This window comes from Crocodylus porosus, unplaced genomic scaffold (assembly GCF_001723895.1).
Source record: "Crocodylus porosus isolate Cpor-Errol unplaced genomic scaffold, CroPor_comp1, whole genome shotgun sequence".
NCBI classification, from domain to species: Eukaryota; Metazoa; Chordata; order Crocodylia; family Crocodylidae; genus Crocodylus; species Crocodylus porosus.
Window position 1 is genome coordinate 25,762,565 of NW_017728943.1, and position 25,233 is coordinate 25,787,797.

Consider the following 25,233-nt stretch of genomic DNA (forward strand, 5'->3'; position numbering starts at 1 on the left):
GAAGCACTACTTTGGGGGAGGGGTTGTTTGTAAATTGTAGGGGGAGGGTAGGGGGCACAGTGTATGTGTGGTTGGGGGGAGTATTTGGTTGGGGGGGGGAGGGGTTACTAGTACAGTTCCTGCCAGCTGACAGCAGATCAGGAGCCCCTCTTCTCCTCCCCCAGCTAGAACCTCAGGGCAGTCCCAATCCTGCCAAAAAAAATAATCAGCTAATCAGGACTGCTCCCAGGCTCTAGCACTGGGACAATCACCATCAGCTAATCATTGGCAGACTGGGACTGCCCTGGGATCCAACCCCTGGGGCAATCCATCAACTGATCAACAGCTAGCTCTGGGGACCACAATGGGGCTTGAACTGGCCCCAGGGATCCCTGGAACCAGCCTACAGTCAGGTGATTGTCAGGCACCCAGCTTGTAACTAGCTGGTGCAGGGGGAGCACAGGATCATAATCCAGGGCTCCCCCTGTACCAGCAATATGGGACAATTGGAATCTGATCTGTGATTCCACAATCACGGGTCAGATCCCATTTGGTCTTCAAATAGTATCTGTCAGAGACCTAAGAGTCCTATAGATGACTATTCCTGCACAAATACTTTTCAAAATTTACTTCCACTTCCCCCAGCTACAGAGAATTCTAGTGAAATGTAATCATACGCTCTTTCTTCTACTTAGTCAGAATTAAACAGATCTACCTTCTGCTGAAGAATATGACTGCAAACTAAAGGTAAGGAAACATGTTACAACAAACCAGAGGTAATTTTAGGTTCTTTCATAGAATGTCCTTAAACAACAATTTCCTTAACTTCTGAAAAGTTTTTTATTTATTTTATAGAGTGGTAGAAGCAGTCTACAGGAAGCATTCAATTTTGTTACTTAAAACTGAGTTGTCTTGGTTAGTTATGACTTTTCACACCAATGGCTGTTTGTGTTTTCTGACTATAATTTAGATTTCCTTCAAATCATATGAAGTTTTACTTCATCAGAAGCAGCAGATTGTCTCAAACAAAGCCTGCACTGATATACAAAGGAAATCCTTAAATTTTCTACATTCCTAAATAGATTAGAAATGTTGCTTTAATGCTTATTGGCTATATACCAAGTTTAAGTTTTTCTTAATTAATTAAGAAAAGTTTGCATTCGGCCATAATAGGGAGTCAGATCTTTGTCCAGTTACAGGTCTTGCAAAAGATTTTGGGAACATTAGTCATTTTAACCTCCTTTACTGATCAGCAGGGATCCGAGTTTTCTGTTTTCTACAGAAAAACCAAGAAAACTACGGATTTCTCATTTTTAATCAGACAAACCCGCAGATTTCCCCCTTTTGCAAAGAGCTCTTCAGACCCTCTGAGTTCCAGCCTACAAGAGCCGTCTGCAAAAGGGGTAGGGAAACCCTTAACCCTGCCTTGAGGAAAAGGGAGAGGGAGAAGGGTGGAGCCTGATGCTCACACTTACCGGAAGCTGCTTCAGGCTTACTCTTCTTGCTGGATATAAGTGGGGTTTAGGGGTTGCAGGCAGGGCTGGGGCGTGGGGTGGGGAAGCTGGCTAGGGGCTGAGGAGCAGAGAGGTTTGCAGCTGGCTGGGCACTCTGGCTGGGAGGGGGTTTGCAGCCTCCTCACTCCCAGCTGGAGTGCCCAAGCTGGCTGGGGGCTGAGGAAGTGGGGAGGTTTGCAGATCTGGGAGGCATCGGTGTGTCATTCCCCCCACCCCCCCCGGAGTGCACACTGCCACTGGGAGCTGGCCCATCTCAAGCCTGCAGCAGGCAGGCAGTGGGGGGGGAGAGCTAGCTTGTGCTCCTGCTGTAGCAGCCACTGATTTCTGTTGGGTGAAGGGGGCTTCAGACCTGGGTCCCTGTCCCCATAGCCCTGGCAACTGGGGGGGGGGGGGGGGTGAGGGACACCAGCAGAGCTGTGGGGGAGCTTGGAGGGCATTTAATTTTAACCACAGATTCTGGGATTTTTATGACAATTTGCCTTTTTTTTTTTTTTTAAAATCAAAGAAAACCATGATCCCTGCTGATCAGCACATTCCAGTGAACAAGTTGTTTAGATATCACTGTAATGGTTTGGATGTAGCCCCCCTCTGCACCAGACAGACCTTCACTTCCGAGAGGATTCTTCAACCACGGATGACCCCGCTCCACCCAAAGAGGACCCCAGCGATAAGACTCTACATGGACTAAGACACTTCCTTAGAACCACTTCCTCCACCATTGCGAACCATTGTAACCGGTCTGTGTGCATCTATCTCCTTTCTCTCTCAGTGTTGCGAACCCCCTCCTTCGCCTTCCCCTTTCCCCCCATCCCCCACCCTGGGGCTTAGTTGGCTAACATTGCATCTCCTGTAACCTAGTTGCGTCCCCCTCCTCACCCCCATCCCTCGATTGTTAGTCCCTCACTCGGGTGATCTCTTTTTCCCTACCAGCTTTGTCATCTTTTTTGGATTCCCATTCCTAAACATTTACTAATAAATGTCAATCAGCTTCTGCAAAGCTTTGTTAGCACAAGCTGCCACTCCTGCTACCCACAAATCCAAACTTCAGCTGCAATTTTTTTTTTTTAAACATTCAGGTAAGAATCAACTGCTTGGAGAAAATGCATGTAAAATCATGAATACAGCCAAAACAGGTTTAAATTATAATTCTGATGTGATCTGTGTTATATTTGCTCAGTTTACAGCAAATGTTTGACACAGGCTGCCTGTAGATTTTAACCCTGCCACCCCAAAAATACAAGCAAAAAGAAAGCCAAAAAAACCAAAACACATTTTACCAGAAGAAGCAACGTGTTACTTTGACCTGGCTCCGCAGTGTCTGCACAGATCGGCGCATTTCAGCAAGGCTTTTTGGAGCTTTTATCTAAAACTGACTCAATCAGCTACTAGAAAAAACTGCAAAAAAAGCCCCATTAAAACACCCAATCTATACAGACATTGGGTGAGTCACGTCCAGCTAATGAGATGCCTCTTCTGGGCATGTGCTGGTCTCGGCGCGAGAGTGCACAGAGTTTAAAGTGCTTTTTTGTGCTTTTTTTTTTTTATAACATCTGCAAACAGCCATAGCAATTAAAACCCAACTCTATTTTCTACTACTTTCTTTTACACCTACAATAAAACTGACAGCAGCAGTTAAGAAGTCAAACCACTCATGGGCTGCAAGAGAAACCCTCCTACAATCAAACAACACACAAGGTATGGAGTAGATTGCAATCAGATGATCTCAAAAGCCATTTGAGGAATGCTAGGTTTAACAACATACTTTCAATACACAAAACAGCAAACCTAGAGGTAAATATGATAAATAAGTCTGAAAATATACCTAACCAGGTTTCTCAATTCTGTACTCCACATCCATGCACCCATTTAAGAACTAGACTAAATTTATGTGACTTTATTAAAGCATATTGGAGCAAGTACCACTAAGCATGCTTTTACTTGAATGGTACACAGTGCCACATGTACACCTGTGAATTTTAGCACAGGGTAACCTGTATATAGCCGTATAAAATATAAAAGCAGATAGATTGGCTTACATTACACTTACAAAAACATAAATGTACAACAGAATCATCATATTATGCATTAAATAGTACAAATACAGTTATTTTAAAGCAGCTGAATATGCCACAGACAGATGGAGATAAATAAGGCTAAATTTTAAGTGTCTATAATTAATAAAGATAAAAACCATCAGCCCAAGAAATTCAATGAAGATTCCACTAGACTAAATTGGGTCAACACAAGCTAAGACGCAGCGGAAGCAAACCAAAATCTAAACAGAAAATATAATTAGCGGCTGCAATGAAACAGTCTTCTCATTGCAAAAATCACCTGCTTTTCACAATAAGTTACAGCCTACCCCTCAGGGCTTGAAACGCAAGCACCTCAGTTTAGACAGTACTAAGAAAATGCTGAGAAAATACTTCTAAAATGCTTCAGAAATATGTAGCACCTTAATATTTCAATACCCTGGCTACTAAAATCTTCAAAAGCACTGCATAACCCAGGGATTGGCAACCCCTGGCACGCGTAAGAGCACGGCACACAAGGACATTTTCTTCAACACACCACAGCTGGCCCAGGCTCTGGGCCACTACTCCCAGCCACAGAGCCCAGGCTGCTTGCAGCAGCCAGCCAAAGAGGCTGCAAGCAGCCCAGGCTCTGTGGCAGGAAGCAACTGCCCAGAACCCTGGCCTGCTGCAATCACGAGGCTGCAAACAGCTGCATGGGCCTCTGCAACCCCAGCACCGGCTCTGTGGCAACAGCAGCTGCACATGTGCCTCAAGACAGATGGCAGGGGCAGGGGCAGGACTGCACTGCACCCGGCCCCTTCCTGGTCATGCGTCCGGAGGTACACGCACATCGCCACAGCCATGCAGCTGGTGCCAGGACTGCAGAGCCCCAACCAGCTGTTTGCAGCCTCCCAGCTGCCTACCACAGCTGGCCAGGGCTCTGGGCAGCTGCAGCAGGCAGTGAGCAGGCTGCAGATATCTCCACTAGCATCTGGAGCCCCAGCACCAGCTCTGTGGCAGCAGCAGGTGCACATGCATCTTGCATCACATGGTGGGAATGGGGCTGAAGCAGCACAACCCCAGCCCCTCTCCTGCTGTCCACCACAAGGCACACGTGCAGCTGCCAGCAATGAGGATTGGGCCACTTGCAGCTCCCCTGCTTCTGACACACCAAGTCAAGGTATGGGTGGAGGTTAGGGTGTTTTTGGCTCTCTGGCCAAAAATGATGCTGACCCCTGGCATAACATATATACGATAGGCTCATGTAGCTTAGGATTTTTCTTCTACTGTGGTTGCAAGAGTTCCACTGGCCTGTTTTCTGCTCATATGAACCCGCCTCGATAAGATACTAATAGGTACTCTGAAAAAAATATTGCTGAAGTAGTGCCGCAAACTTGCACATTTGACATCAGCAAGTTACACAAGCATGCCAGAATGTATCAGGTAGTTTTTTGACAAAAAAGGTAGTTAATAATGACAGACTACAAATACCTAATGCACATTAGTCAAGCCTTTAATTTGGATTTTTGTTTTTTTCAGGACATCCAGAGTTTGGTATGCACAACCCAGCCATACATAAAATGGGTGCAGTCAGGGTTGGATACATTTACCGAAGTTAAAGAAAAAAGTCACAGTTTCTGGTTAACTGCGCTACTAATATTTTTCTGATGCCTCTGAGTACAGGAACTCGAGTTCTCAGGCCATCCCCTCCATCAGGGGTCAGGAAAACAGACCTTATAATGAGAGGCTGAGCGTCATGGGACTCTTTTAGCTTAGAAAAGAGCAGGGTCAGGGGTGATCTGGTGGCCACGTATAAGTTTATCAGGGGCGTGCATCAGGATCTGGGGGAACATCTATTCACCAGAGCGCCCCAAGGGATAACAGAAATCGAATGGTCACAAACTCTGGCGCGACCAATTCAGGCTGGACATAAGAAAACTTCTTTACTGTCTGAGTCCCCAAGGTTTGGAATAGACTGCCACCGGAGGTGGTTCAAGCACCCACTTTGAACACCTTCAAGACACATTTGGATGCTTATCTTGCTGGGATCTTATGATCCCTGCTGACTTCCTGCCCCTGGGGCAGGGGGCTGGACTCAATGATCCTCTGGGGTCCCTTCCAGCCCGAATTTCTATGAATCCTGGCATGGAAACATGTACTCCTAACTCTCACACTGACCATGGGCTGAAAACCACCATCAGCTCCTATCGCTCGCATGGGGTGCTAATTTGTGACCAAAAGCTTCCTTAAAGCAAAGTATCATTTGCAAGGGTCATTCAGAAAGTAATGCCTCCTAGTTTTCATCTCCTAAACCAGCCATGGACAGGATGGGCACTCCTGTTGACTTCTTGCATAAGGGAACAATAAATAGAGGACAAGTTCAAGACCCTGAAAAAATTGAGATGAGGACAGGTCTGAGCTGTTGCTTCTGCATGACATCGCTAACCCACACGCCAGCTTGTGCACTAGAAATGATGAGATCATCATTTAGATGGACTGTGCTGCCCCATCCTCCCTACAGCCCAGAGGATGAAGAATGGACTATGAGAGAAACATTTTTGAGATTACAGTAAAGTGATAGAACCTGTGCAACAGGAACTGTGCGACAAGGAATTTTAAATATTGGAATATGTTGTCTTGTTCACCAACGGAAAGAGGCCATCAACAGAAGGAAAGCATTGTGAAATACAGATGTGTATTCAGTGATGTAGTACTCATTTTCTATTCAAGTTAATTTATTTGTCAACGTTTCACTAAGAAAGGCATAAGAGGCATTGCTTTCTGACTGACTTCTATACTTAAACCAAAATCATTTGAGAGAGAGCATAACAAGCAATAAACCAGCCTAAACGTAATACTGGTTCTTCCCCACCCACTTAAAGTTTACCACTCTCTCAATTTGGAAAAGCTCCGTTCCTTTAGATTATTTTGGCACAATCTACAGTTTCTCCTGGGACAGTCGCTGCTCTCCCAGGAGAAAGTCACAAGTGTATAGATGTTCAGTCCTTTTCTCCCAACCTGGCAACAACCATGGTTAAGTCACTCCCAAGAGAGTCTCTACATACTGTGGCTTCTCTAAAAAGAGAACAGCCCTCCAGCACTCCACCTAACTGCCAAGGGAGACACTGTGTCACTGGCTGAACTCTGCTGCTCTAACAGGGGGCATAATGTGCACCCTTCACAATCCCTACATTGTGGAGTAGGGAAACACAGGCTGACCATATGCAGCCTGGGTCAGCCAACCAGGGCTACCCTATGCACTGCAGCCATCTGTTGCCAGGCAGACTAAGGAATCCTACAGAACATGCCGAGATGTATTCACAGGCTGTACAGTATCAGCATTTGCTAGCTCTCCATTCTTCAGGGACTAAGCATTTGAATGTCTGTACACACAGCTCTGAGTATTCTTCTACAAGAAGAATAAAACTGAGAGAAGTTTCCCAGATTACTTGAATGTGTATAAGCAGTCTCAAGACTGCTCAATGACATGCACTGTCCTTTCTTTATACTTATATTTTTATCTTCTTTTGATTTCTAGTTCCCAGCCTGACAAACAAGGCAGGTTGTATGTGGATCTTAGAAGCTAACAGATAACCTCCCAGTATCCTTCTAATATTTATTTAGAAATTCTAGCCTGGGAAGGCATCCTTTTGCCTCTTTGCTCTTCCCACAACCTTTATATAAACCCAGTATAAGCCTTAAGTCACAGTGTCTCAGTAACCCGGCTCCATATCAACATTCTTAAAATAATTTCACTGAAGGTCTTACAGTACTCATTTTGCTATTCCATATCAGTTCCTCTTGTCATGTATGCTTAACCTGAGTTTGCTGCTTTCACACAGAAAATAGCCAAACTACTTGCATGTTAAGAAGTAGGTACCTACACTTCCCAGCGCAGATTAACATTAGTTGCAACAAGAAAAGGGTACATCTGAAAAATGAGCAAACGTTTTGAACTTTAAAGAAAAAGAAACTTACCACTGTAATTGGGTAGAGAGGATTTTGAATTGATAACAGGAGAACTTTGTTTCCACCTGATGGATCATCAGTATTTCCTGGCCGAGTAATCCTTTTGCTTGTAGAATAGTTGAAAAAGGCTTGCTGTCCAGCTATATACACAGGTTCATCTGCTGCAAAAGTGACGCACTTCTTGGCACTTTCTACATTTTCAAACTCCACCAGAGCCTGGCGTTTAAATGGCATCATCATGACATAGCTAGAAAAACACCACAAAAGTTTTCACAATATCTATCACTTAGCAGTCATAAATGACAAGCTAATTTGCTACAAAATTCCCTGGGTAAAAGCGTAAGGGAGTCTAAATAAGTAACCATTTATTTCCTTATTCCCTAAATCTAGTACAATGTAGTTTGTACAGAGTTAAATCATTTATCAGTACTTTATATAAGCAACATGTTTTTCAGAATATAAAATATAAATTAGAAGTTTGCAATGTTCATAACTATGTAATAGAAATTTACTAACATGTTACAACAATAGCAAACCAAAAATTTTACTTCCAATTCAAATTTAAAACATTTTTATTGCACCCAAGTAAACCATATTCAAATGGAAATTACAAAAAGATCAAGCTGTCAATAAGACATCATGCCAAAAACACATTACAAAGGAAGGGTAGCTTTATGCTAGAGGTAAAAAGAAAAACCAACATTCTAGCTACCTGACATACTTTATCAGTGTTTTTCAACCTTTTTAAACTCAAAGTACCATTGGATAATGCCAGCTCACAGATTTCACTCTCTTTTTGATTATGGAAAAAATACCATATTTATTCAGCCAAGACAAGCAGATGGCTAGCCTAAGATAAAAGTGGACACATGACACCTATACTAGTACAAGTTAAACCAATATATTTTTACTGCTGTTTTTTCCTGGAATAACTCGACATTGGAGTCTACTGTTATACTGGAACAGAGTTATATTGTATTTACTCAAATCCAAGATGCCTTGCTTTTTTTCCATTAGGGCCCAGGGCTGAAGCTGGAGCTGAGCCACTGCTTGCCTCAGGCTGGAGTGGTTTGTGTGACAGGGGGCACATGGGGGAGACCATGCAGTGGGGTTGTAGGGCATGGAGGTGACCCGCAATGTGTGGCTTGGAGGGAGTCCAGAGGAAGCCACATAGCCTGCCATCCCCACCTCTTCCCCCCGCAACTTTCAGTTCCAGTTCCGGCTCTTCCAGCACTAATCCAGCCAGGCCTCAAACTGCTCTCGCTGCTTCTGGCCTGGCCAGGCTGGGGCCAAGACTTCCCCAGAGCCAGGGCAGAGCTCCCACAGAAGAAAGTAAACAGCAGGGAGGTGCAGAAGGACAGGCATGTGGGACGATGGAGGGTGACCCATGACAGAGTCAGGAACAGGCAAGGGGAGGTGGGAGTGGGCAGCCACGGGGGACAGCCTTTACTTTGGCATATTCCAAATCTAGACGCATTCATTTTAACAACCTTAATGCCATGTTATAGTTTTTAAATTCAGTTACAGTGAAGTTAATTCCAGGAATAGTTGTGCTATTGAAAACTTCATGGTAAAACACTAAGTAGGAGCTCAGAGTACAGAAATGAAATTTAATTTGAAGTCTGATTAGTCTGTTTTCTGTTCAAGATGCTACCCCACTTGTTTTGGCATACCATATTAAGTTATTGATCTTACTGAGATTTAAAGATGTCTAAAATTAATTAGTTTTGTTCTCAATGGGACTTTACACAAACACTCCCAGTTTTCCTTGAACCACCACAACAACATTTTACTAAATTCAACACACCATATGGTTCCAAATTTTTCAAGAGCCTCCACAAGGTCTGCTTCCACAACTGATTCACAGAGTCCTCGGACATGGACAACAGGAGAAACAGAAACTTTGTGATGACTTCCGCCTGCATCCTACCAAAAGTAAGAAGACATTTTGAGTTGAATGTGCAACTAGAAACATAGCTATAGTTAATCAGTCACAATACTACTCATACCTGGTCAAGTCATACTTTAACTTGCTGAATTTTTGCTTAAAGCAAACATGGTAAAAACAGTTGGCCAACCAAGAGTTTAGTTTCCAAGCCTGGGTTCCTGCGTTAATAATAAAAGGGGAGGAGTGGGGATACAAAGATTCAAATCTCCCAACCAGGGGTGAAATATATTCAGATACAGGTATAGTATCTAGTTTTTTCAATTATCATTTCAGTATATTTAAGCCAATTTTTTTGTTTGGGACACAGAATGGAAGAGGATTAGGATGAGTCATTAGTGAATCCGCCTGAAGACAGGATGAAAGTAAGTTTAAGAAAAAGCAAACAATGGAAGAGCCAAAAAAACTACATTAAAAGGAAGCATTAAATATATTGTCACACGAACAGTTGTTGCGATCAGCGCTTTCTACACTGTAGAGCAATGCACCATAAAGTTAACCAATGCAATTTTACCTAGGCTAGTTTTGTTGAAATACAGCTATACAAATAAGACATGATCTTCCTGCAATATAGCAGGCATCTTAACTTTTACTTTGAAGACACTTCAGAGTCAAGTGATTAAATATACAAGAGCTTTTAATTGGCTTCTAGAACTGTCTTTTCAATATTTAATTAGAGATAGTCCCCTCTCTCTTTCCCATCAACTTTTAGCCCCTAAATCCACAGAAACTGACAAGTTTAAAAAACACATGGGTTTATAGTGGCTTACATACTTATATGTAGGTATGCACCAGTTATGTTCTACAAATTCCTTGGGAAAGCAAGGTTTATAATTCCTTTTTAAATCCACACAGTTCTTCCTTTTGCATCACTGATTTACAAACTTTAAGACAGCTTAGTTGAAAATGAAACATTAAGCATTTATTTGAAATCTTAGTTTTACATTATAGGTACCAGCATAATTAGTTCTAAAACAACTAGTTTTTCAAAGCACATGGTCACTGGAGAACATCACCTATCATTTGCTTGAGACAAAGTATTTCCTAAATTAAATAAGTATTTGAGGTCTACTTGGGGATATAGTGATAAAATTCGACAGAAATTTTACACTTTGAGCTGCTGATGTTAAAGGTTGTGGAAAGAACTGAGCAACACACACAGTGCTTTTTTTTTTACATCTTACTCTGTTCCTCTCTACAGATAATCCTTTCAAAGGTGAAACAAAGCACCTAAAATAGCAACTTAACCCAAAGTAACTGTTATGAACTAAAAGTCCATTATATTGCCATATAATATATTTTTTCCTGATGCTAAGACAATAGGTACTTCTGTTTTATTTACAGCTTAACTGAAGTTTTCATTAACTGTTCTTTTAATTTAAACGATCACTGATGTATCTACATGAATCTATCAATATTAGGACCACACACTTCCCATTACGAGACCCCCCAAAGACCTTTTTAAATTTTTTTCAAGTGATCTGAATCACAGAAATTACACTGCCTCCATGTCCAAGACAAAAGCATGGCCAGAGAGCAGGCAGGATTTTGTAATAACTGAATTGTTAGAGTCTTATGAATTAAAGTTATATTTCCGAATTGTTTCCTCTCAAGGAGAACAGAAAAAATTAAGTCAAGCTCTTTGGGAGAATGAATCACAATGAAACACGCTTTTTTCCCTTCCCCTTTCACCAATTCTACTCCACATCCTTTGCTCATGCTTCCTTGCTACTTGCTTGCTATCTCCCCTGACCACGATGGTCAGCCATTTGGGTCCTCCACTACCCTAGCAATTTGGCCTCGTCTCCTGAACCCCAGGATGTTCTTCTGTTGAAAAGTTCTGATCCAGCCACGGAGAGTAAATCCAGTTTCCTGCTTGTCATTTCCCCACTGGAAAGCTTCCACACTTCTTTGACAATCAGAATCATAGAAAGTTAGAGTTGGAAGGACCTCAGGAGGTCATCTAGTCCAATCCCCTGCTCAGAGCAGGACCATCCCCAACTAGATCATCCCAGCCAAAGCATTGTCTAGCAAAGTTTTGAAAACCCCCAAGGATGGAGATTCCACCATCTCTCTGGGCAACCTGCTTCAGTGTTTTACTACCCTCCCAGTGAGAAAATTCTTCCTAATATCTAACCTAAACTTCTCTTGCTGCAACTTGTTCCTCATTCTGTCATCTGCCACCACTGAGAATCGCCTAGCTCCACCCTCTTTCGAACACCCTTTCAGGTACTTGAAGACTGCCGCAACAAATCAGACCGCTGATTTACCAGCATTTATATCTTATTCTGCTCCACAGAAAGGTGCATGAAACCCCACAAGCTCAATAAGAAAAAAAATGTCTACAAATGAAACTTCCTTCCTAAACCACTTTAGGTAACCGTTAGCACTGAGCATATATTTTGAGAACTGGACCTTAATGACTCTACAGTCTTCCACAAAGGGTTAACCAAAGTAGAGATCAAGACGAATTATAAATAGTTCAAATTACTTTCTGAAGAGCTTCGAAATCCGTGAGGTTGGTTAGAAACAAAGAAAACTAATTGTAGCATATATAGGCCAGGTATGGTCACAGTTTAGCAATCATTAATAATCCTTTCCCTTTTTCTCAATTATTGTTTCATAAACTGGAGACACAGGAAATAAGTAAAGGAGAATGCCAAAGCTATTCATACACTGATTTTAAGTCTGTTTGGGTTGTAATGCCAAATGTCTAATGACAAATTTTCAAGAGACGTGTGCATGTGTTACAGCAGCAATTCCCAAACGGTGTGCCATGACAGATTAGTGTGCTGTGGAAGATTATACTTTTCTTTCCTCCTTTCTCCTTCTCATTTAAAATTGAGGAAAAAAGTGCACACACAGACAGTACCATGACAAGGAAGTTTGGCGCCCAGGGCAAAGCCTATAGCAGCAGCCCAGCCTCACCCCATGCACAGATCCAGGGGGCACCTCCGCCCTGCCATGCTTCCCTGGGAGTGCATGCAGCAGTGGGAGCTGCCCTCCCTCCACCCCCACAGCCCCCCAAATGAACCGCTCGTGGATCTGTTCCATGCCCCACCCCAGCTGGGCAGCACCTGTTGGTGCCCCTTCACTTCGGTGCCTAAGGCGGTCGCCCCATTTGACCCCGCTTGCTATGGCACTGCACACAGCAAGATGCAGCACTGTAAAATGGCTATGGCCCTGAGGTGCAGACAGAGTGCAGCAACTGCAGTTTATAGATGTCTGATTCCAGATCAGCTCTCCAGAGGCTGGAACCTGCACGTGCCACAGCTGGAGAGTAAAGGGTTGAAAGAAATGCAAACAGTGATACCAGGAACAGATATTTGCAAACTGCAGCCTCTATGCCCTGCCTGTACCACAGGGATGTGGCTGCATTGCACACCTGGGTGCCCAGAGACATGTTCTGCTGCACCCTTCTCTTCACGCACACCATGCCCTTCTGCTGAGCAGGTAGGTGCAGATCACCCCCTTCCCTCCTTTTCCAGGTCCAGCCAGTCACAGAAAGCAGGGAACCCTCTCACTTGGCTACTGCCTCAGTTAGCCCGATACAGCCTCTGTCAATGAGGCCATGCCTGCGTTGCTGCCACTTCCCCCAAGCCACCACTCCCTGGCTGCAGCACCATGAACCTTCCAGTTGCTGGGGAGCTGCACTGGGACCAGACACTTGCAAACTACACTCACACCACTGCTGCCATTCTTCCCTCTCCACTCCTCTTTTCACATGTAAGAGCAGTGTGGCATCAATTTTAATCCAGGAAAAAAGTGCACCCCAGGTATTAGAAGTTTGAAAAATACTGAGAGAGAGGGACCTGCAGAACAGAACACCATAGTGGTTATAGTACCTGAAGAATAGCAGCAGTAGCAGAAGTTCTTTGGGAAAACATGAAGGGGTAAAAAGGAAAAAGCAGCACAGTACCCCGCCAGGTTTATAAATTGCCACTATAATTATGTTCTATATGCCTAGACTATACCAACCTAATCATCTCCACATTTGGGGGCTGTACTGCTTTAACAAGTTTCTAACTAGATACAATGATAGGGATATAGAACCACAGAGATTGGAAAGCGACAAAACTGACAGGAAATTCAATGTGCAATGTTTCAAGAAGTGAAAATACACTAAAGCAGCTACACAATATCCAAGGACAATGGACTTGGATTATAGCTCAGCAAGTTTTGCAGCTGTTAAGTTATAGTGACAGGCCTGACTAATCATCCTTGATCTCCCCTAGAAAGCAGTATCAGCACAAGAAACAAAATGGACCACCTTAAAAAACAGTCACCACTTTCAGAAATCAGCATATGTACAGCTAGAGGTCAGAGCAGTTATTCAGAAATGAGCTGCTGTTTTCTCCCTCATCTGATCAAATACACAGAATTTAGGGTTCTGACCAAGCCTTATTTTCACCTACTGATAACACCAATAACTACTGTAGCTAAGGAAAATACAAATACGGCTACTGACAGCTTGCACAGACTGATTCTCTTTTGGGGGGGAGAGGGGGCAGGGGAAACTGGGAGATGGGGAGAAGCCATACTGGTTTACATACAGATTGTAACCATCATCAGTATTTCCTTTTTATGAAAGTATAGCCCTCTACAAATGCCATCATTTCCAATACCAATACCAGCAATTCCACTCAGACCTATGTGACAGCTTTACCCATCACCAAATCCAGGAGAACGGGCTAATTTATTATTTAAATTTTTAAAAATTAAGCTACATTTGCTTCTGAATAAAGCGTCAAGTCATTTAGCTTTGAATTCCCCGAAAAATAATTGGCTGGTAATAGATCAACTATGCTAATAGATATTTAAAGCACAGGCTCCTTTTCTTCCAGCTTTGGCTATCTGCCTGAAGCCATTCAATAACATGAGGACATGATAGGTTTGCCTTCAAAAATGGCTACTAAAATAAAAACCAACCATAACATTGAAGCTGAGAGCATTTCTACAAAGAAATGAAGCACGAAGGGAAGTGGTGACGTAACCCAGCACTTGACACAAAGGAGTCATTTTACAGATCTAGATTTTAAGAGGAGCATCCTCACTGAAGCAGCTGCTGATTCTTCACCAACATATCATTTTAAACACTTTAGATGTCTCACTAGTCCTTCCTGTTTTCTTGCTTCCCTTTTCTCTTTCCACACGAGACAGTGAAATAAATTTTATTCTGCTTTTCCAGAAATCTTTTAAAATTAGCTATTTCATTTATCTCATTCCACAACTTCCAACTGTTTTCACACAAGCATATCTTTCCCCACCTCTCCACATTTTCCCTTGGGGTATTCTCACTTAGTTTTATTAGCTTTTCAGGCAGTCACTTTCACCATTTTCCCCCTCTTCTCTCTTGTATAATTCTCTCAGCCTTTTCTATTTTGCGCTACAGCCTATTCCCCCCACAGAAAACTCTACTTCATATACATTAGGTTTTCTTCCCTGCTCATTACAGTTTTTCTTTTTATTTCCCTCTTAAATACAGTTTAGCCACTGTACACATATATGGAGTAAACACATAATTCATTTAACTGATTAACACGAGTCCCAATTTCTTGCCTATAATAAATATGTTCTGCCTAACAGTTACCTGAATAGGAGGAATTCTTTGAGACCAGTATTTTGCCATGTGACTGTATGTCATCAACTGCTTAATTTGCCAAAGGGACTGAAGGTAGGCCCTGAACTGATCAGCTCCTGCCAAATTCAAGGCTATTAGGGGCATAAGAGGCCCTGAGAAATAAAGTATGAATGCCTGTAAGTCAGGTGCAAAGAAGTTTGTACACTAATGACGGGAACAGGCTGCATTATTGTTTCCACTGTGTTCAGGTAACTGCATACCCCTTTTTTCAGTCCCAAAGTGATGAACCAAACGAACTAAGGACAGCAGTGTACTCCATTTATCTGGCAAGCAGAGCAAAATTAGTAAAAAACCTGATAGCTTCATTTTTATTAAGTGTGCCCCCCCCCCTGCAGAATTAGAATTACTTTGTGGTTTTCCAGAATGACACAATATACCTAAAACTTGCAGGGGAGGGAGAGGCCGAAATAAAGAGAGATAAAAATGCACGTAACCACCATCCTCACCACAAACTTAACTCTGCTTTTTGCTCCCTATTAGAACTACCGGAAATATACCAGTATGAGAAATGCCGTGAGTGGACACAGAGTTAGAAGAAAAGGTGGCATTATTCATATTCTACTCTGCAGATCTGAATTCCAAAATTCATCTGCACACTCTACACTGTTACACACAGCTGTACTAAATAGTGAGGGGATCAACTGAAGCAGTTTGGCAGAGGTGTCAATATGATACAAAGAGAGGGGCATGAGAAACTTGATCTTCTGCACTGCACGTCTAAGCAGTTTTTTAGGTCAGCTACCATGGTGCACAAGTGTGTCATCTTATCATGGAGATTTCTCGCAGTTTGATAACACACTCCACCATGGTTTCCAGAACATACTGAGGGCTAAATCAGCAGATCAAGACTTCTCTCTAAGCAAGGCCAATTTATCAGGTTTGGAGAAGCTGTTGAGAGAACCATTTACATGGTTTATTTCACCGATCCAAACCTGAGATTGCCTTAACAATAAGGTGTTAAGGCTTCTTCCTATTTATACCATCACACCACCTAATCAGGGACCAGGAACTCATGTCTCCTGCAGCTGCAGAACATGTACTTAGCTCCTGTTCTCTAGCATCTTGAAAGGGAGATGTTTGTATGTTCCAGCATGCCAGTACCACACTAACCAGAGAGAACACAGTTAAGATAGTACTGCAAGGGTGGAGCATACTTTATTTATTTCCTGGTTTTCAGGAGTTTTAAAATTTAGCCAGGCTCTACATTCTGGAAGGCTATATGGCAACAATAACTCCATGTTAACATTTTGGGACGTCATTATTTTGTTGCTTTTTAAAACGGAAGAATAAAAAAAGGAAAGAAAACCTGTAGTTTCCCAACCCTCTCCCTCGTCTCCTTGGCAACAAATACTGCAGCCACAGAATGCACCAGCTGCATGTTAGTTCCTTCACTACCTCTGTTGGCATCATCTCATGCCCTTTCCTCTGGTTCTCCTGGCTCTCCTATCCCAACCATCCAGTGCAAATAGAGACAGATATCAGCACTGAACCCCCAGGTGGAAGAGTTGGGAAAAGCTGCATAGGCTATCATAGTGTCTGTCAGGTGATGACACCTTTTCTTCTTTTTTTGAAGGGAGGCCAGACATGATGAACACAAAAGGAAGAATGACCTAGCAATTCAGACATGGCAGACAATTTAAAGATAGAAGGACTAAATAAATTTTCTCTGCGACTTGAGAGAAGTTCTCAGTTACCTCTCTGGAAAAAGAGAAACAATAGCACTTCCCTACCTCACATAGGTGGTTGAGAATAAATGTTGAGAACTGTGCTGTGCTTGGGCCCTACGGTAATATGTAGCATAAGTGTACTTATCATTGATTTATGGCAATGGGTTACAGGGGACAGAACTGAAGCCAACATTTCCCACACAGAGTTGACACCTCCCTTTTCCATACTAATCTTCCCTGCACTGTTCAAATGATCCCCCTCACTACTCTAAGTTTCACATATCCCAAACTAGTCCAACTCTACTAGCCGTGCACCAATAGGTTTACTTGGCCAATACCAATAGCCAATGATTAACCAATTATATCAGCCGATACTGATCCAATAATAATATTTAGTGCAAGGCATTTTAAAGCACTGACATACACAAACCTTTCTGTTTGTTTGTTTTGCATTTATAAACACACACTCACCCCATCTGCTCTGGCCCTCCATGAGGAAGATGGTGACTGGCTAATTCCCATTCACATCACCCCCTTTCCCATGGCTCCTACCCGCAGCCCCGCTCCACCCACACTGCCATCCTGGATGGGCAGGGTGGACCCTTGCATGGACAATGGCACCGGGCACATTTGGAGCCCCAGAACACAGAACTGCCTCAGCACTGGCAGGCCCCACACACCCAAGCTCCTGCAACCACTGGGGAGAAGCCACTTTTGCAAAAGCACCTAGTGCCTGATGAAGCAAAATGTTCCCCACGCAGTGCCCTACCCCACCTGCATGCAGCCCAACATCTCCACAGCAAGCCTCTTCTATGCGCACAGCACTGCCACAGAAGCAGCAACAACAGGAGCCGGTAAGGGTCCCTTTGTTGCTGAGCACGATGCCCTGTGACCGCTCCCCAGGACTCCCCCTCACCATCCCACTGCTTGTTAGGACCTGTAGTCTGCTGTGGGCTCAGGCCAGTGGTGGGGTGCGGGGACCTGACTGCTCACCAGGCAATTAATCGGCTACAATGACCAAAAAAAGCCACTAATGTCATTTCTCCTTTTATTGGTGCCCATCTTTTAGCCAACTGATACATCGGGGCACCCCTAAACTCTACCAGCATTCTCTCCACAATGCTCATGGCTCCAAGCTCTCTCATCAAACTCAGTACTTTGAAACACCTCCTCTTACTATGCATGCACGCAGTAGCTCCACCCTAATCCTTGCCATTCCATGGCTCTGGAAAGCCTGGAGGGATGGGAAGGTCAAAAGCCTTGAGAATTCCTGGTACTAGTTCAAGGCAGGAGAAAGCAGGAGAGCAAAGATGCAAAATCCCTACCCCAGATGTGAAATAGTCCCTATACATCTACCTGCAGTGCTGGAGGCTGAGAGGCATAAAGCAACTCATCTCCCAAAACAATACTCATACATCTTGGAGAGTAATGGGAGAATGGATCAGTCAGCCCACTATGCCCAGAGGGGCAGAATCCTAATGATCCCAGCTCTCACACATGGGGACAGGGAAAGTAAACAGCTTTCCTCTGAGGGGCAGCCCCTCCCTAGATGCCAGCATGCACACAAGCAAGTGGAGAATATGGCAGACTGAGTTCACTGCCTCTATAGATGTTATGTCTCTTCCCCAGTCTGGTCCCATTTCTAAACAGCCCCCAATCCCGACCTCCCCCCTCCCACACACACACAGTTTCGTAGTGCTTAGGGTCAGAAGGGACCTAAACAGATCATCAGGTCTGACCCTCTGCTCCAGGCAGGAAAGGGCACGTTGGTCATATCACCCCAGCTGAATGGCTGTCCAGCCTCCTCTTGAAGACCCCCAATGTAAGAGAGATTACCACTTCACTTAGGGCTGCCAGGCTCTGGAATGGGCTCCCAACTGTAAAATAATGTCTCCTGATGTCCAACCTGAAATTCTCTCTAACAATTTGTGGCTGTTATTCCTAGTAACTCTGGGTGGTGCCGTTCATTCTCGGATTTCAGCCCAGGGTACAGTCTGAACTTAGGCTCCACCTACACTGAAGAGTGTCCTGAGCATAGCAAGATCATTTTAAAAAACAACCCAAACCCCTGACATACCCATCCTGGCAAAAATCCTAATGTAGACATCACTGTTGATAGTTTAATTCCACTTGAGAAACTGGATAGCCAATAGAACTTTGGTGGTTTTGCTTATGTAGTTTGACCAGCAAAGTCTTTTAAGTGTAAGCATACTTTCACTGAGCACAGGGGGTACCTCGGTTTCAATGACCACAGCGCATCCCCTTGCTGTTGAGCCATGCTGGAAACTGACAAGAGGCTGCCTGGAAATCCCCTTCCCCAGTCTTGCTGGAAACAGGCATTTCATAGTTTGTAGGGTCAGAAGGGACCTGAGCAGATCATCAAGTCCAACCCTCTGCCTTGGCAGGAAAAAGTACTGGGGTCATACAACCCCAGCAAGGTGTACGTCTAACACGATTTCAATCTCTGTGGCTCACAAGCTTTAGCACGTCCCATTCCCAAGATCAACAAACTTATTCAATATTGCCCACCAAATGTCAGTGGGCCTTGTTCTACAAAATTGGGTCCTGAGGGCTTAGCACTGCTCCCACACACTAGGATTGGATCCAAGGGACCCAGGACTCCTCCCCCCGCCACCCCCTGGGACTGGGTCCCAGGAGATCAGAGCTAACCACCCCTTCCGCACTGGGATTAAGGCTCAGGGACCCAGAGTCACCCCCTCCCAGCCCTCCACACCCAGATTGGGCCATGGGACGCCTCACCTGGCCCTGCACACTAGGACTAGGTGTCCGATCAATCCAGGGTACAGAGCTCCCCATGGGCCTGGAGATTTGACAGCAGGGGAGAGGTGACACTGCTCCAAACCTGTAGGAAGCCCTGGAAGTTGGATGGATGTTGAGCACCCCAATCTAAGCCCCTGGGAGCCAACCTTTTTGGCAACTGTACCACAAATTAGCTCTGTACCCTTCTGCATACTACCCCAACCCCCTTTCTCCTGCCCAACCTGCAGCTCTACTTTCTGCTCTGTGTCCTGTGTCCCCTGTGCCATCCACTGATGTGCTGCCTGCCCCTTCCCCAATGTGTCTCGCACACGGGATTCTTGTGTCATGGGTGCCACCAACTGGCAACTCATGATCTAAAGACATATTTTAGAGCACAAAGACAGGCTCTGGATGAAAAGGACTCGTCTTATGGAAGGACCGGTCTATCAGCTGTTCGACGGTAACTGTTCCAGCTGTTCTTGCAGTTATATAAATGGAGTAAAAACATTGTAATTTTACCTTTCTTTCACTCTGGGTCAAACACAAGTGATTTAAATCCCTTTTACTGATATTGGATGCAAGAGTTATTTCCTTAGGCTCCTACCTACCCTCCTGCTGCTTTTCCTAATGGCCATCGCCTGCTCTCCAGCAGCAATACCCCTACTCTTTTAAAGCAGGTCTGGCCTGCCAGCTTTAAAATAACCTTTCAAACAGAAAAAGCCACTCAGTTCAACTAGCAAAGCACTCTGCCCAAATACACTGCAGCCCTCAAGAGGCACTGACCCTGTCACAACCTACCCTGCAGGTCGTTTTAAAAACTTTTGCTCTGGTTTGGCAACTCCCAAGATTTCCTGACTGCTGGACTGCTCCCAGCCCGTACCCTCTCATACAACACCCTGCACCAGTATCAACCTTCCAGTAGCGCTGACTGCAGACTACTTCCCATGGTGCTGCCAGGAGCAGCCTGGGGCCCCCCACTCTGGATCACTTCAGAGGCTCTCCTCCCCATCACAAAGCTCACCCTTCACCAAGGAGCCTCTTCCACACTACCAAGGAGGGCAGCCGCCATGCAAAACGCTCGTTTCCAGCAGAAACAAACCCACAGAGGCACCTGAAACATCAAATCCGACTTTTCACACCTTCTCTTTCTACCCCCACCCCCTATTAGGAGACTCTGGCGATAGGCAGCAGAGAGACACCAGCAGCGGAGATGGCCCCTTGCCGACACCCTGGGCGGCCCGCACGGCTTCGCCTCCCGCCCCGCAGCAGGGAGCGGAGAGCAGGGACCCAGCCACGCCGGAAACGGGAGCTCCCCGGGGCGGGCAGGCACGAGGCAGCGCCAGCGCCCGGCACCACACGGCGGCGACTGGCGGCCCTCGCCGCTGCGCTTCTCACCCCGGCCGCGAAGCCTCCCCCGCGGGGCGCGGGGCCCTTGTCCCGCCGGCCGTCGCCCTCCTCGGCACCGCCGTACTCGATCTCGCCCTCCTCAGCGGCGGCGCTGGGCTTCAGCCGCTTGGCCTGGCTCTCGTACGCGCCGTCCTCCTCCTCCTCGTACTGCTCCCCGGACGACGGCGACGACATGGCGGCGGGTGGGCGCGCGCCCCTGCCCTGGCGCAGCACAATGGCCGGGCCGAGCCACGCAGCTCGGGACCGGGATGCAGCTCCTGAGCTGCGCTACTCTCCACTCGCCCACCCCGCGGCGGGACACACCTCCTCCCTCCGCCATTGGCCCAGCGGGGCGCTGCCGGCCTCGCCATTGGTCTAACGGCAAGCCTGTCGGGCGCGGCCGGCCCCGCCATTGGCCAAGAGGGGAGGGAGCTGAGGCGTCACGCGGCCCCGCCCCTCGCTACCCTGCAGGGCGGGGGCTTGCACAGCCCTGCTGGGTGGGGGGGTGCTCCAAGGGGGTGGGTGATCTGGAGCCCCCCCAGCGGGGTGGAATGGGAAATGGGACTGACTCTTGGGGGGTCGGCAAAAAGCATGGGGCTGCCCATCACAGTGCCCTAGTAAATCGGAGACCCCCCAGGTTATGGTTTTTAAAACTTACAGGGGGGCTCTCTTCAGTTAAGGGGGCTCCCAAGCAGCTCCCCCGTGATGCGAGCCCTGCTCCCGACTGCAGACCACAGGATTTTCGGAGGCTCCCATCCCCTTGGCTGGGGTGTGTCTGGAGGCCTGCTTCCCGTGCCCACCAGAAAACCTTCCGTTACATTACAACCTCTTTTTCTTTCCCTGTTTTGCCGCTAGAAAGGCTTGAAAATAAGGAACCACCCGGTGCCTCAGAGAAGGTTACCAAGAAGATCCCAACCCTGATCTTTTTAAATCTCATAAACTGGCTGATTTATTTTTGAAGTAGCGTTGCAGCGGCATAGCCAGGACCATCCATGACATGCGAACAGGAGAGGCTTTTCTGTGAGAGCTTCTACAAGACCCACTGAGCTGCTGGGCAAGCAGTGCAGCATGGAAGGGCCTTTGTCAGGTCTGAAGATGCAGCAGATGCAGGCTGGGCTCGATATCGAAGGAAAGACTCCATGCAGGCTGGGCTCGATATCAAAGGAAAGACTCCATGCACTGTGCAGAAGTCTCGCTCTGCTACTGCTCTTTGTTTTACAAGGACTCCTCCTTCCTAGTCCACAGCCCTCCTGCATCCTTCCAAGCAGACCTTGTATTTGCACAGAGGTTCTTCTTTGATATTACCTCTGCCTGCATCTGTTATTTTGAACACATAGGGTACTCCACAAATCCAATTTAAATCAGAGAGCTGCAGATGCTGAGTATTTTTTTATTATGTCCACATTGGAGTACTCCATCACTTTATTAGACTAGCAAACCATTCTTTGTGTATACAGCAACACTACAAAGACATGTTTTACACCAACATCTTTAAACCCCTCCCACCCCTTGTGAAAGAAACTACCCATAAAAGTGCAGTTTTGACACTACTTAAATGAGGTACTTCCGGCATCACAGCTCTGTCAGTGTGGAATCACACCTCTTCACACCTTGATGGCAAAAGTCTGCTGTACAAATATCCTGATTTAAAATGAGGCAGTATAGACGTCTCAGGTTAAGCACACAAGTAATTCAGACAACCAAGATAAGGTGACACATTTGAAAATCTCGGCCTGCGTGATTCACTCATCTTCACACAGAAAGTCTGTACGAGACTTGGGAAAGAACTTACGTTTTTTAACCATTGTTTTTATCACTGAACTCACTATCTTATAGATACAAGCCTGGCCAAATGGCAAAATTATGGAAGACAAACTGTATTGATCCTGCAGCAGTTCACCAGCATATTTTTACTCATGGAGCAATTACACACAAAAGGGTTTTTTGAAGAAACCTTAGATTATAGAGGATTTGTAGTCCCCAAAATACAAAACATTGAGTACAAGTAAAATACATTTCTCCTAGACTGGAAGCTTGTATCTTCCTTTCCTCAGGAAACAGTAGGAAAGCGCAAGCATAAGCCAGGGAAAGTGCAGGCATAGGCAAAGCTGCCCAGCAGTCCAGGGAGCCATATGGGAAAGAGTGTGATATAAACAGCACAAAAGGGACAGCAGCCAGCAGCTCTCACAGTTGTAAACAAGAAGTTACCAAGAACACGGGTACCTCCGAGAACAGAGAAGCGAGCACAGAGCCAGCATCTGATCTGCAACTTGGTCAGCCTCAAAGCCAGCATTTAGTCCCCATGTTGTGTCTTGCTCTGAGGGAATGTGAGGGTCAGCTCTGAAACATGGCCCAGTGTTCACCTTATGTGAGAAATTATTACTTGGGAGCAAATTTACCCTGTAAGTTTTGTACATGTTTATAATAAGGCTTGCATCATCATCACTGTGAGTATGGGCTCACATTACCCTCACATTACTCACAGTAGCATTACACATTACATTACTCACAGTAGCATTCCCCTGCCACTGGTGCCAGTAAATACCCACTGTGGTGCCATGTGTTAATTTGTCTGCTTGTACGTGTTCAGGTGATGCAAGATGTGTGTGTGTCTTTCTTCCCTGAGCCTATACCTGTCTCATATTGCTTCCAAGCATGGAATGGAAGAAGGGCTGTTTGTGCTTGGTGTATAGGAAACATAGGGAAGTAGGACTGGAAGGGACCTCACAAGGTCATCTAATCCAGCCCCTTGCTCAAGGCAGAATCATCCCTGACACAACCATTCCAGCCAGATGTCTGTCTAACCTCCTTTTGAAAGTTTCCAAGCATGGAGAGTCCACAACTTCTCTGGGTACCCTGTTCAAATGCCTAGCCACTCTCATATAGTCAGAAAGTTCCTTCTAATCTCCAGCCCAAAATTTCCTTACTGAAGCTTGAGGCTTTTGTTCCTAGCCCTGTCCTGTGTAGCAACAGAGAAAAGCCCATCTCCACCCTTTCTTTAATTACCCTTCAGGTATTTGAAGACTGCTATCAAATCCCTTTTTAGCCTTCTCTTCCCCAGGCTAAATAATCCTAGTTCTTTCAGCCTTTCCTCGTAAGTCTTGCTTCCCAGGCCCCTAATCATTTCTGTTGCTCTGGGTTAGATGCTTTCTAAACTGTCCATATCCATCTTATAGTGTGGCACCTAAAATTGAACACAGTACTCTAGGCAGGGCCTCACCAGTGCTATATAGAGCAGAAGAATCACTTCCTTTCATTGGCAAGTGACACTACTGTTAATACACCCCTGGATACTGTTAGCTTTTTCTGCGGCAAAAGTGCACTGTTGACTCATACTCAGCTTATGGTCCACCATAACCCCTAGGTTCTTCTCTGCAGTACTGCAACCTTGGTTTAAAGCTAGGTTGAGCTGAACTGGGTTATGCTACTTTCCCTGTCTAACCTATGGAAAGAAACAGTGGAGGGATGAAAAACAGTGATTTTTTTGGTTGGCAATCAAATTGGAAAAAATAATTTCAGATTTAACTTAAATAACTTCTGTTTTTTTCTCAGTGAAACAAAAAAGCAAATATATATTAATTTGCATCAAATGAAACCTTACAAATAGCTGTTTCAGGCTGAGTGTAAGAAAACAAAGGAAATAAAGAACTAAGTGATTTTGCTTTATTCATTCTTAGCCCAGTGGTTAGGAAACTCAGCAAGGAAGTGGACAATGTAGTTTTAACTTACCTTCTTGGCTTAAGTGGTCTGAACATTATGCTAGTAATGGCAGGGTAGTCTGAGTCTCTTATTGGAGATGTTCCATTTTGTGTAAATGTTTATACATGAACTGGCGCAGGGACTGGAACCCAGTTGTGCATGCTAGGCATCAGACTAAAAAATCATTTTCTTAATGGGTTGACATACATTTAAGTAGTTCATATAGTGTAACTGATTCAACAGGAGAGAATACAAGGATTCTTTTTCTCAGCCTAGGCTGCAGACAGCTGGCTAGACTATTCAGCTAGAAGGTGGGAGATTCATGTTTCGGTCTTCTTTCTGCCTGCTTCAGAGCACTGATTTGAACTAGAGTCTCCTATCTCCCAGGGGAATGTTTGAGCTACTTGGAGCAGCAGCACCTCTTTCTCTGGCACTTTTATGAATCTAGCACCTCCCTTCCCCCAAGGAATCTATTTGATTCACCCTGACTTTGCATGAACAAAAGCCAAGTTTGATTAATAGGTTATTTGCCAGAGGGGAAAAAAAATAATTTGCTTGTTCATACATCTAGGTAATTATTACCAGGTAGTGATGGGAATTTTTGTTTTGCATTTTTAGCTGATCTTTTTTCTAGCCTTTGCTATTTCTCTCTCATCTC

At 45.1% G+C, this 25,233-nt stretch overlaps 1 protein-coding gene across 2 annotated transcripts in view; it reads right to left on the reverse strand.

Annotated features, from left to right (window-relative positions):
* HNRNPLL (heterogeneous nuclear ribonucleoprotein L like) overlaps nucleotides 1-21,172 on the reverse strand; it is a 38,382-nt gene extending 17,210 nt beyond the window's left edge. For both annotated transcript variants that reach the window (XM_019549040.1, XM_019549041.1), the window contains exons 1-3: nucleotides 20,886-21,172; nucleotides 9,285-9,403; nucleotides 7,487-7,724 (exon numbers count right to left, since the gene is read on the reverse strand). In XM_019549040.1, the coding sequence (XP_019404585.1) occupies nucleotides 7,487-7,724; nucleotides 9,285-9,403; nucleotides 20,886-21,071 (543 nt within the window). In that variant the 5' untranslated portion in view covers nucleotides 21,072-21,172. The remainder of the gene's footprint in view (nucleotides 1-7,486; nucleotides 7,725-9,284; nucleotides 9,404-20,885) is intronic.
* Nucleotides 21,173-25,233: the final 4,061 nt, after the last annotated feature.